The 12,557-nt window shown below is 42.2% G+C and overlaps 1 protein-coding gene across 1 annotated transcript; it reads left to right on the forward strand.

Moving 5' to 3' along the window:
- Positions 1–1,555: 1,555 nt before the first annotated feature.
- Positions 1,556–5,887, forward strand: LOC118432076 (forkhead box protein E4-like). The gene has a single exon (XM_035843591.1). It carries the CDS (start codon positions 2,103–2,105, stop codon positions 3,246–3,248), a length of 1,146 nt encoding a protein of 381 aa, XP_035699484.1. The 5' UTR covers positions 1,556–2,102; the 3' UTR covers positions 3,249–5,887.
- Positions 5,888–12,557: the final 6,670 nt, after the last annotated feature.

Here is a 12,557-nt window from a genome sequence, read left to right on the forward strand (position 1 = left end):
TCAATCCGTCCTAGTCAAAAAAGGCTCATGATAAACCATTCCGTTAAACTGGGTAACAAGTGAAATGAAGAGATTCTGTGTGAGCGAAGTACGTACTAAACTATATTGTGAGAGAGTTATATAAGAGGTAAACTAAGGCACCAGGGAGAAAAAAAATGTAGTAAATAACGATGAACGCCTGAACAACATCTCCACTGAGCACAAACTGATTGGCGCAAACAAGAGCTTGTAGCCTTCATCATTATGCACATGAAAAACATAGTTTCATTGCAGTGGTATGTACCAAAGTGCTGTATTTTCCCATAGAAAAAATAATATTTGGGGGCAATAAAACCTGATGACGTCATCCATATGGCCCAAAAAATCAGATTTAGAATTCTTTCATGCCGATCTATCAATATTCGTTACAGTTCCATTCTTTCTTAATTCATTAATGAGAAAACAATGGAAAGTCAAAATGCTAATTTAGCCAACCCTGAAACCTTAAATTTGTCACTTCTGATCACGAAAGCAAATTTAAAGAGAACTTTTGGTCGTTTTATATCTAAGGAAAGATGACTTCAAAAGTCTACCATTTTCAATACCACTGAGACAAAAGAGCACGTGTAGCTTAACTCTAATCAAACTTTCAGAGGGAAGAAGAATACTTGTTCGTACTCTCATTGAAGAAGAAAACGAAAAATTTTGCGCAATCAAGAAGATGCTCAGTTTTGCAAACACTTTGCTTGGATAAAAAAAAAATCTGTGCTCACTTTAACATTGTATCCTGCCTACCACAAAAGACTAGCATCCTACACAACGTTACGTTGTTGTTACATTAGTGTATTTTCCTTCTCGCGACATTGTAGCGTTTCCCGCATACCCCGCCGTCAGCGCGTGTTGTGCCGACCGTCCGCCTCGCCACACGTCATTAGCCCGCCGACAACATTCTCACTCCGGCCCGCTGATTCTACATGTTTACCCTTCGAGATAGCAAGACGGCTATGTCCAACAATCATTTCTACATGCTGAGAAATACTACAGCATTTCTCTTGTCCTTTTTATGTGATATTGTCAAAACATGTGGCAAATTTCAACTTAAGAAAAGTTACAAAATGTCTTTTTGACGTTGAACTATAACGAATCAAAAAGCTTAAAGGTTAAGTCTAGTCCAGTCCACAATTACCCCGCCCCCAACATATCGTCCTCTTCACTATATTTGTTTGACTATGTTGGAACATGTCAACATAGTGTCGCCGCTGTCATTGCCCGTTGTTTCAGCGCGGTGTCGAGTTCTGTCGACAAATAGGGCGGGAGTGTCGACAAGTGTGCACCGTGTGAGAAGTAACAGTACCTCCTCATCTACAGTCATGCCCCTGCTTTTAAAAAGAAAATTATATGTTTGGAGTATGCCCTGTTTTAGTATATTTCGTACGTTGATGAAGAGAGGTTATTTTTAATGTTTTTTTATCGCTGCGGTGTCCTAGAGTGAGTCGAGACCACTGACGACCGCCCGGCCTTCCCCCTCCCTTAATCGCTAATTGTTGGTAATTGATTGTCCTTTTGCGTTTGCTTGTTGTTACAGCTCACAAAGATAACCAATAACGTTCGCGTGCGGTCCTGGCGGCGAGAAATCCTCACGCTTCCGCCTGTGACATTGGTGGAAACGATCAGATATCACCCTGCATTTTTTTTACCTGAGAAAAAATTAAGCTAAGCGGTGATGCGCTTAATGTGCGGGGTGTAAGTGATACGGCTTGGAAGGCTTTGGTTGGAGCCTGAGGTCGAACAATGCGTGCACAGTGGGTGGGCACAATAGGCCAGGGCTTCTCATGACGCTTGAGATCCCTCTCACAACGAGCTGGCGCCAGATTTGCTCCCGGCTCCAGGTTAGACCGGGTATAAAGCACGCGGGAAGTGCCCTGGCGGATCACATTATCACGTACCTGCGCCGCAGGACCGTTACCTGCCCGACTCACCTGTACCTGTGCGTGTGTGTGTAGAGGGACTTCACCTGTCTCGTTGAGAAGTATCAGACCGTCAACACTCTGTGGGAGAAAACACACACAACAGTCGTCTTCGCCACGTTGTGGTCACATAGAGAGAACCAACCCCGTACCAGCATGACCGCGGAGACCAAGTGCGACGCGGCGGAGACACCCGCGTGTGTCACCGAGAACCGGCCGCCGCAGGACCCGCTGTCGGAGAACGAGGCCGTGCAGATAAAGGCAGAGCCGGGAGAGGAGACGCCGGCTCAGCAGAACACGAGCGGAGGACGCCGCCGTAAGCGCCCGGTCCAGAAGGGCAAGCCCCCGTACAGCTACATCGCGCTGATCTCGATGGCGATCGCCAACTCCCCCGAGAGGAAGCTGACCCTGGGCGGCATCTACAAGTTCATCATGGACCGGTTTCCCTACTACAGGGACCGCGACAAGAAGTGGCAAAACTCCATCCGACACAACCTGACGCTGAACGACTGCTTCGTGAAGATCCCGCGGGAGCCAGGCCGTCCAGGCAAGGGCAACTACTGGACTCTCGACCCCGCCGCCGAAGACATGTTCGACAACGGCAGTTTCCTGCGGCGGAGGAAGAGGTTTAAGCGAGCAGACAGCTCCACGTACATGGCGAACTTCATGCAGGACTCCACCAGCGCCTTCACGCCGACCCAGACGGGCAGGCCGCCGTACCAGACCATGTACGCTGCGCGGGACTACCTGTCCCAGCTGCCGGGAGGCACGGGCCCGACGCACCCGGCCATCATGCATCACTACCCGAGCACCACCATGTCGCAACACCGCATGTTCAGCATCGACAACATCATCGCCGAGCGGCAGGCCGGTCTCATGTCCACCAGCCCCTCCGACCTCACCAGGGGGTCCCTGGGGATGGACCAGAACCCCCTCAACACCCTCACTCCCCCCGCCCCACAGCTGACACACTCCCCATCCATGCCCAGCCCGGGTCTCCAGGTCTCCAACTCCAACCATTCGTCCTTCGGCGTGTCCGCGGCCATGATGCAGGCCAACTCCCAGAGCATGGCCTCCTCCCTGCCTTACCCCTTCACACCGGCCACCACCAACACGGCCTTCGGTACCTCCTCCTACTCCAACGGGAGTAGCTGCGCGCAGATGTACGGTAACGCCGGGATCCGCGGGACGGGCTCGATCTCCGACGACCTGTCGCAGGTTGCCGCCAGCGTGACGCAGCTGAACGGGAACTACATGCGGCAGCAGGCCTACAACTTAGAACGGTACGTCTCGCCAATATGACACGGACACTGATCATGAACTATCATGGACTTCTTCTAGCAAACAAGACTTTATAATTAAACCGTGCAAATAGCAAGAACCGGTTTCGTCTCTTGTGAAGATGCCTCGGCACGTCTTAGAATCGAAGCTTACAGTACCTGACATGGTGACTTCAACTTAACGTATTTAAGAACTGCAGTGTGTACATTTCTGCGACGTAGGACACCTAACCAACTTCTGAGATTTCACAGTCATTATTCTACTTATTAAGGACAATCAAAGATTAACCGAAGAAGTTTTAAGATTGAATCCTGAGATTTTGATTCTGCAATATATGAAGATCTGGTGGAGAAATTGTTAGAGGTATGTTGTACATTTTGTGTTAGATTGATAGATCTTAAGTATGGTAAGATTATTATTGCAGTATGGTTTCCAGATATTTATTATCAATGTGTGTTCAAATGTACTGATAAGATGATATTCAACTAAGCTTTGTTCTACGTACAGTTTTGTGCAGTGTTTATAATTGATCAGTCTCTATGCAATTAAAGTAACGATGTAAATATGATTTTAATGGGTTTGTAGGGATCGCTGCTTTCGTGAAACCAAGTCGTCATATCATATAGATGGGTTTATCCCTTTTCTAAGATTTAAATTCTTTTTATTTGAAAAGAAAATATTGTTACAGTCGAGATCGAGACCAAAAAAATATACAGTATGTTTTACATGTCGCTCGCGATCGTCTCTTGTAGTTGGGAGTGAGGCAAATAAAGTGATCAAAGCTTGCTTTACACTAGTTTTCTGAACTGTCGCATTATACATCGTATTCTACTTCCGTCGTAGACTACAATTTTTTTCTGAGTGTAAACAGAAATGAAGTGAAGTCTATTACAGAAGTGTTCTACAGTCTTAAATTCTGAGGTACACTTCGGTGGTAGAATTCACTTTATTTCAATTTACACTCACGAAGCTGTAGTCTACAAGGGAAGTTGACTACGATGGCTAGTACGACAGTTTCAGAAACAAGTGTAAAGCGTGCCTAACTTGACGACTCCCTGATAAATGTGAAATGTCAAAGAACGTTCCCGTGGATGCAAAATTCTCCGGACGTGTGCTAAAACACTGACGTGTCAGGAAGTGACCTTGTCGTCCCACATCCAAAACACGACAACTGATCTTTGTCAAAACAGGAACACAAAATAGTTAAAATAGCACCAACAGGTGTCAATCCATTCATAGACGGTTCGCACGTGAACTATGTTTCATGTAAAACAAATGATCCACAGACTGCATGCAGTCGTGTAGACGTGTTCTTTCGCACGTGGTGAATAATATGTCACCGTGCTTTGTTGTACATCTCACAAAGGTACTGACGTCTAGCGTGCATACTCTGTACGCAGATAGGTTGTTGGTTCACTTCGAAACATTTTGCAAACCTGTCGAAATTTCATTCTGTATTATAAAACTGAAAATGACTAGCGGAAAACTTGCAGTAGTTTGTATCTGGTCGTATAATCCAAGCAGAGGTTTCGATCGGGGGATAGCAGTACGTAATAAAAAGAGGAGGAATTTTCTGCAGTATTAAAGAGAAATATTCCATGGCTATAAGATGTTTGCGGCCAATTTCTTGAAATTCGTTGACGATGTTTACTTTGTTATCTGTAAATTTGCAGTGTAAATTACTCGTCGTTATTCGGTGACGTAACTTTGAAGACATGGCATTGCCGTGGATATTCAGCTGTTTTTCTGTTAACTTTCTAATTTAGATTCAGTCTACATAAGTCGTAATTTTGTACAGTACATTTCTATAATTTGGACGCATAACTCTGTTTTCCTAGCGCACGCATAGAATTTGTGAGCAGCAAATTTCAAAAGTGATGTATTTTTTCGGTTCTGAACGGAACTCGATCTAACGTTATCGCTTGTTAGTATTGTAACAAAAGCAATATCTAAGCCTTGCGAGAAAAACTATAATCCATGTGTTTGTAACACTGTGAGAGAAAAACTCGTCAGAACAACAAATGACGCACAATCCGAGCGAGTAAAGTTGCCTCTGAGATTTCAGAAAAAAAAAACGGCCATTCCTTTCCACTAGACGGCGATCGCGCTGCGCTCTCACTGCGACCTAAATAGGATATGTGTAACCTTTGATTTCATACTGGATATATCATATAGCATGTAAAAGTGTGACTGATCAGACAACAAAACACAGAAAGTTAAAAAAGATTCGTTTTTCTATACAATATGTTGAGGGATACGTCAAATATTCTAGTTTGCAGAGAGAGCGCGGCGAGAGCGCCGTCCAAGTGGAAAGGGGGTATAACGACAGACTTATGGCACAGAAATGTAAAAAAAAAGTTTTAATTAAGTTTCCTAAATCTTCAAAGTGCTGATTTTAGATGTTTTTCTTTCCCGTGTATCTAAATCGACACATGTTTTCCTACTGTGTTGTTAATAGCTACGCTGTTGTTACGTTTAAAGACAAAGTTGAAAGTGCTTTTTTTGGGATGTGACAGTTTACAAATGGCTTGGCTTTAGCCAACAACTCTCTTATAGTAGGTACAACTGTTCTAACTTGTTGATGCTATGTGTAAAAGTGTCATTCTTACCGTCATTTTATATGTATACAACTGGTTATTTGAATAAATACAGAAACGAGAGGGTGCTTTGCATGTATGGTTTTTGTGTTTCATTAGCGGTTTAGCTGAATAACAGTATTTTTCATTATATAAATGAAGATTGTGTCCAAGCGTTTCCGACAATTTTGGTCGTTCTAGATTGGAAAGGACATCAGAAATTCGACATTTCCACGTGGTTTTGGATGGGAGGCCATATTATGGAAGAAAGCTTAAGCTTACTCTATCAAAAGACCTGTATTTCTGGGATCTAGGATTAGACTAGGAATATACCGACGGCAGAGCTTACGAAACGGTGTCGAAGCGTTTTTGTTCCGACGCATAATTTTATCGTTGTTATCAAAATGGTCTTTGGCTATCATTCTCGTCCGCGGCATGAAAGACACGGGTTTGATTCCCTCTAGTTAAGTTACGTATAATTCATATTTTTATACAGGCATCTCAAGCAATACATATCAATGCACACACACCACAGACGGCTGTAATGTTTAATGTGTTTATCAGATTTCGTGACTTCTGGAGTGAGGTGTAACAGGTGGACCTACTTCATAAACCACCGCCAGTGCCATATTCAACGATACAGAACAGTCACACCAAAATAAAGATACTTTATAACTTGATCTAAAAAAATTCAAGGGAATTTTGAAGGCAAGAAAACGCAGATAAGCTGATATATACATACATGAAAAACACACGCACACGTCTATAGCTAAGCATGAACCCAGAATGTAGCCAGGGCCTACACAGCCTAGCTCCTCGGCTCCATGGCCAACATGCCCCAAAGAATGTTTGCCTGTGGTCCCCTGAGGAAAGTGCTGAACCTACACCTTCGGGGTTAACACGGTACCCCAATGCCAGTACTGCACTTGATGTGTTCCAAGCTGCTTACTTAAATCCGTGAAAAGACTAGAGAACAGGTGTGAAAAACTGAAGCTTACAGGTTGAGTACATGTGTGTTTTGTACAGCAAAATGTACCGAGTGGTCGTAGCCATAATGTATTCTTGCTGTATTGTGTTGTGTTGTGTTCAATTTGTCACAACATGGTTTTCTCCTTTATTGAAAAATTGCTTCAGAGACGGTTCTTGATCATTGATCTGATGTACATTCTCACCCTTTTTGGTGACACAAGTAGCAAGTCACCCACCCACTAGACAACAAGCTTGCAGTTTTGCAACACCGTAGAACCTTATGACACAACCACAATCAAGTGAAAAAGTCCACATTCTCGTCGCAGAAGACCTAAAATTGGAGCTGTAGCAGTATACGCAGTCCCCCTCTGCTCTAGACACATATGTACAGGCTTTGATGGACCCAGGTCCGTCATTATCAAATTTTACCGAAACTGCCTGATATAATTTCATTCTCACGGTGTGTCTCTCTGCAATCAAAGTTTCTGTGTCCCTTCACAAAAGCTTACAGCCTTATCTGAGCACATATAGTCCATATGTTCAGGTTGTCCGCCTGCAAACTTCCCCCAACTTTGATCCATCGACAAACATATCGTAGACTGTTGAAGAAATAACAACCTTGTTTGCCGCCTGCCGTAGAAATGATAGTACTAAGAAGCGGACAGCATATGCTCTTTTCTGACTAATACATAACCAAAGGAGAAATTGAAATGGTAAAATAAAATCCAACGAGGGCTCAAGAGAAAGAAAAAATAAAGAACAGCTGTAAAAAATCTCTCTCCCCATTTTTTCGTTCTCAGCGATTCTATATATTCGTGTAATTAATAGTATCATCCATTGCATATTTATTATGATTTGCTCTTTTTTCTAAATAGTTGCCATGGTTTGACACATATTTTCCCAAGTTGTGACGGAAAAGGCGATCCTAGATTCCTGACGACGTTTTGTTCTGTCTTTCCATCCTTGAAAATACTACGGCAAAAGCCTACTATCGCAAAAGTGTACACCTGGTTTTTACAGTCAGCGTGGTAAAAATACAAGGGACGGATTCTCACTTTGCCCATGCTACACTAAAGCAGGGGAAAAACTATTATTTGAGTAGTTTGCGATGCGTTTTTTTAGGTTTGCTAAAAAAATCTGTGTGTAGGTACTAGTACCACGTTATGACCCCCCGTTGGTGCTTTCTATACCGAACAGAGGAGTTAAGCAAGTCGGTAAACAACAAACACGTTCTGCTCGTAAACTGTTGTCCTTGTCGATAATTTGTTTACCAACACCCACAGAAAAGGCCGTGGGTTTATCTGTAACGTGTTATCGTGTTGGAGAGATCCCACAATACCCGTTCCCTAATGTAGTACCTCTTCAGCGTACTGATAGCGGCCGGAGGGCGGCTCGGAGAATTAACGATGGGAAAAACGCACAAATCTTCACTTAACGTGAGATACCGATCACTTCTTCCGATTTGCGTGGGATTATAGATGAGCGTTGATATCAAATTAATGAGGGCGAAGGGGCCATACCTAAATGCAAATATTATATGTAGTTAACCATTTGTTTTTTCACCATCTTTTCGCTCGGTATAGTAGCAAGATATACAACTTGTTTGACTGAATTTGCTATTTTTGAAAGTCTTCAAAATGGCCTAATGCATATAATCGTTGATTGTAGAGATCTTACGGAGCAAGTCGCAAAACCACTGTACAGTTGAAAGGGTTAGCACGAAAAGTGATATGTTTTTACAAGTCAGTTCGGGTTATCAAAAATAAAAGTTAGATCATTTCTCTCACTTGCACGTGATTTCTAAAATGTCCATTCTTGCTGTGAACTGTAAAAGTGAGATCTACCCATGTCCATTAGATGTCAGTCGACAGTTCGGTGTTTTTTGGACTTCACGCGTGTTTGCTATCACAAGAGTAAGGCATGTACAGGTATAACTATACCAGTTACACGGTTTTTAACCATGAGGGTGGGACAAAGTGAACTACGGATCAATTGCAAAAGCGCAAGGAATTTGCTGCGCCCTTGGTATAGAGCGAAAGTACTAGTAACACAGTTTGGTGTTTTTCTGTCAAGTTCTTGGAATAAAATAAGTGGCATATATATTATACTTTTCTGTTGATTTTGACATTTGCTCTACAAAATATCGACAGCTGACCCTTGTGTAAGATAGATTTATACACAAACGTGGTTTTTACTTGCCTTTATTTATTTTGGAAGCGAAAAGCGAAACAAACAACATGTGTGTCAACACTTTAGGGTGATGTAAAGCTTGTATTGTATAGAACTGTTGCGGTTCAAAATGTGAAAGATTGATATATCATGCCAAATACTTACTACAGTGGATTCCAATTATTTGTATTACGCTTTTTTTGGATAATTCGGGTAATTGTATAGAATTACGAAATCCCAAACCATTTGCCATTCATTCTATTGTTTAAGACGTCGCAGAATCGGATAACCCGCCATCTCAAACTTCGGGTTTTTGGATAGAATTACGTCAAGTTACAAAGAATAAAAATGAGAAAATATACCTAAAATGTCACAAAATGAGTCCAATAGTAACCAATAAATGTATGTATGAAGGCATAAGATCATGATAACGACCATAAGGAAGGTAGACTTCATCGCAAATCTCGCCGATAGCGTCGATTCCACTCTGTTGCATCTATTTTTACCGGTTTTCCTTGCATTCGCTGCCCTAATTTTTTTAGAGCAGCGAATGCAAGGTGCCCCGTAGAAATAGAATGGTACCTAGGCTAATATTGTGTCATAGCATTTGCCTATTTTTCAGCTCAGCAAAATTTTATGTACAAATTGTGTGCAAATTGAAGTCCTGCCACAATTTAAAACATGAACATCGTGAAAAAAGATGTCTGGACCTCTTTTTCAACCTACACTTCTGTCTGTAAACGGACTCCGCTAAACCTCCGAGAGTCACAAATGACATCCCTCCTTCCCTAAACTGTTCGCAATTTCCTTTTCCGGTATTCATACCGCACGCTAAACTGACACGCTGTGGAAACCGCACGTAGCGGGCACAAAACGTCGTCTGCAATCCTCTCAGAACGGCGCTGGCGGGGCGGCGACATATGGCCCTTAGAATAACATTTTCCACTTCCATTTATCCCCGCAACACAACATTAAACATCCCCAGTGACGATGCGCTCGCAGAAGACCAATAAAACCGAGCCATGTAGTCGTTCTTTGTGCTAGACGTCGCTCTTAGTCAGTAGTCTCTACCAGACTCTGGCCTGGCCGAATAGTACTAGTAATAGGGGACTTTGGCCAAGTTAGGAATAAAAAAAAAAACAATGAAAGTTTATTTGCAAGTTCTTGCCCGAGGGCTAATTGTAACATGAAACATACATAGAATATATTAAACATACCTAAAATAAAATACCTTGGTATAGATAACAATGGTGACAGGTGACTATTCTATCAATGATATGGACTGCTGAGAGCTACAATCTACGCATTTAAAAGCCTTGTAGGATTTAATTGACCTAGGAGTAAACTGACCGGCCGGTGGATAGACTGCAAAAGACTGAGATCCCATGGCAACTTATTCATCCCTATTTTGGCCAAATTCCTCTCTTTTTGGTCATCCAGCTGACACGTCTGCTTGGAGACCACTTAGGCTTAGGTCACATTTCCGAACCGGGACCCGGCCGGCCAGCTTTCGGGAGCGAAAAGAATGATATTAAAGACATCAAAATACACAAAATGTCAAAATATGATACATGGGCATGATATGTGTATATTTCTAGCTGTAATTTTGATTTTTCGTTTCTTAGAACATCCCGGCCAGGCCCCGGTTTGGACCTAAGCCTTAGTCAGGATGTACGGAATTCCGACCGCGGACGGGATACTCGCCTTGCACTGGGGACATTCAGCTTGACCAATTATCGGCTTGGGTTACCGTCTATCGTCGAAAAATGCTGAGAACGCCCCGGAATAACAGACAGGGTGAAAGACAAGTGTCTTCTGACGTAACCTTGACCCACAATGCATTCCAAACTCATGCGTTGATTGACAGCTGTGGCGGACGACGTTTAACGATTTCCCGCGCTATACCCAACACTTGCCAGGCGTGTAGTTTACATGTATGACAGAAACGCCCCCAGAAATAGATAGGATGAACTATAAGTGCGACGAAATTGTGTGAACTTCACAAGAAAATTGCTACAAATAAATAGATTGATCGTTGTGGTAATGATGTAAGACTATCCGTTTTGTCAAGGATTGATGATTTTTCTTTCTGATGCTGCAAAGTAGTGACAATCTAAAAGACAAAATGAATAGAAGAAAGAAAAGAATACATTTAAAACTACGAACCAAACACTAAACCATGCCCAATGTGTACATTTACGCATTGCTCTTTTCGGATCGGACATAACTAGAAACATAAGTTTTCTAGAACTTTACTTGTATCCAATATTCCATGGCGACTTCCAAAGAGAGAGAGGGAGGGGGAGGGGAGAGAGAGAGACGCTATGCCCTTCCCGACATGTGGTGGACTCCTTCTGAAACAGAGCAGTGTGTGTGTTCCACGATGTAAGGAAAACCCGCGCCATTGTCCAGGTAAATCCTTGGTCGTGAGCTCCTCTGTCATCGCTGGAATCTCCGCATTGTGCCCGCCGGAACTGAAGAGCGCGTCATCGGCAAATGGAAAACACGTAAGCCGCCATGACGGCATCCATGTCTTCCTCTCCAGCTCTGCTCTCTCCGTCTTCTGAGAATGTCCTTCTGTTATTAAAGGTTAAAACGATAATTCTCTAGAGTTTGGTATCTACAAGGTGAGTCCTTTTATTTTCCAAGGATCAGGATTTCTTATCTTAGATAATAGTTACAAAGCAGGAACGTTTTCTTCTTTTATACCTTTCCACTCGGGGGAGTGCGAGACAGTTCGTTTTTTCATTCAAAAAGAATGTCAGACGAGGACAATGTGGCAATGCAAGTTATTAAATTATTTCGACAGTGCCACGCAAAAAGGGCAGCGGATAGAAGGTAAAGTAGTCCGATATATTTTTCTCGGGCATATTATTGAAGGCGGAGCCCAACCCACTTCTTCCACCATCTTTTACCTCCACGTCCTTTTTCATGTTAAGAAGACGACGTGTTTCTTATGTGTCTGTACTTTATTTGAGATTATTCTTGTTTACAATTTACCATTAATTTACACTGATGTTACTTTTCTTATGTAAACGATACTACCTTATACTGCTGTATTAGTTTATTTGGTTGGTATTATTTTCTTCCCGCTGTAGTATTGTTATATATTTTTGGATCCGTGGTTTATGTTTATGTTTTGTCTCAGTTATTGTCTCCATCTCTATTGTCATTATGTATTCTTCTGTTATTTCTGTTTATTTGAAATGCAATAAATATTAAAAAAGAAAGAAAAGAAGACGACGTGTTTACTCTTGACAAACAAAGACACTGACAATATTTTTACTGTCGTAATATTAAATGGAATATTGTCAGGTTTTCTCAACACGTAGTGGAAGTAAGACATGCAGAATGGTTGTAGTTTGTCTACTTGTCGTTAGGAGGCAGCCCATGAAGTGTTTTTTATGGCTTGAACGAAACCACTATCTAAAAGGGGTATCTTGAGAATACGAAGATGTTTTGTTTAACAATATTTAATTCATAAAGAAAAATAGATAGATTTCGATGTCATCAAATTTTAAATCTTAATCTTTTTTGTGCATCAATAATAGTTTTGTACATAAAACAGTCAATTAAGGTAACTAACAAAGACCCCTATTTTCATAAGTAAACTAAC

Source organism: Branchiostoma floridae, chromosome 15 (genome assembly GCF_000003815.2).
Source record: "Branchiostoma floridae strain S238N-H82 chromosome 15, Bfl_VNyyK, whole genome shotgun sequence".
NCBI lineage: Eukaryota > Metazoa > Chordata > Leptocardii > Amphioxiformes > Branchiostomatidae > Branchiostoma > Branchiostoma floridae.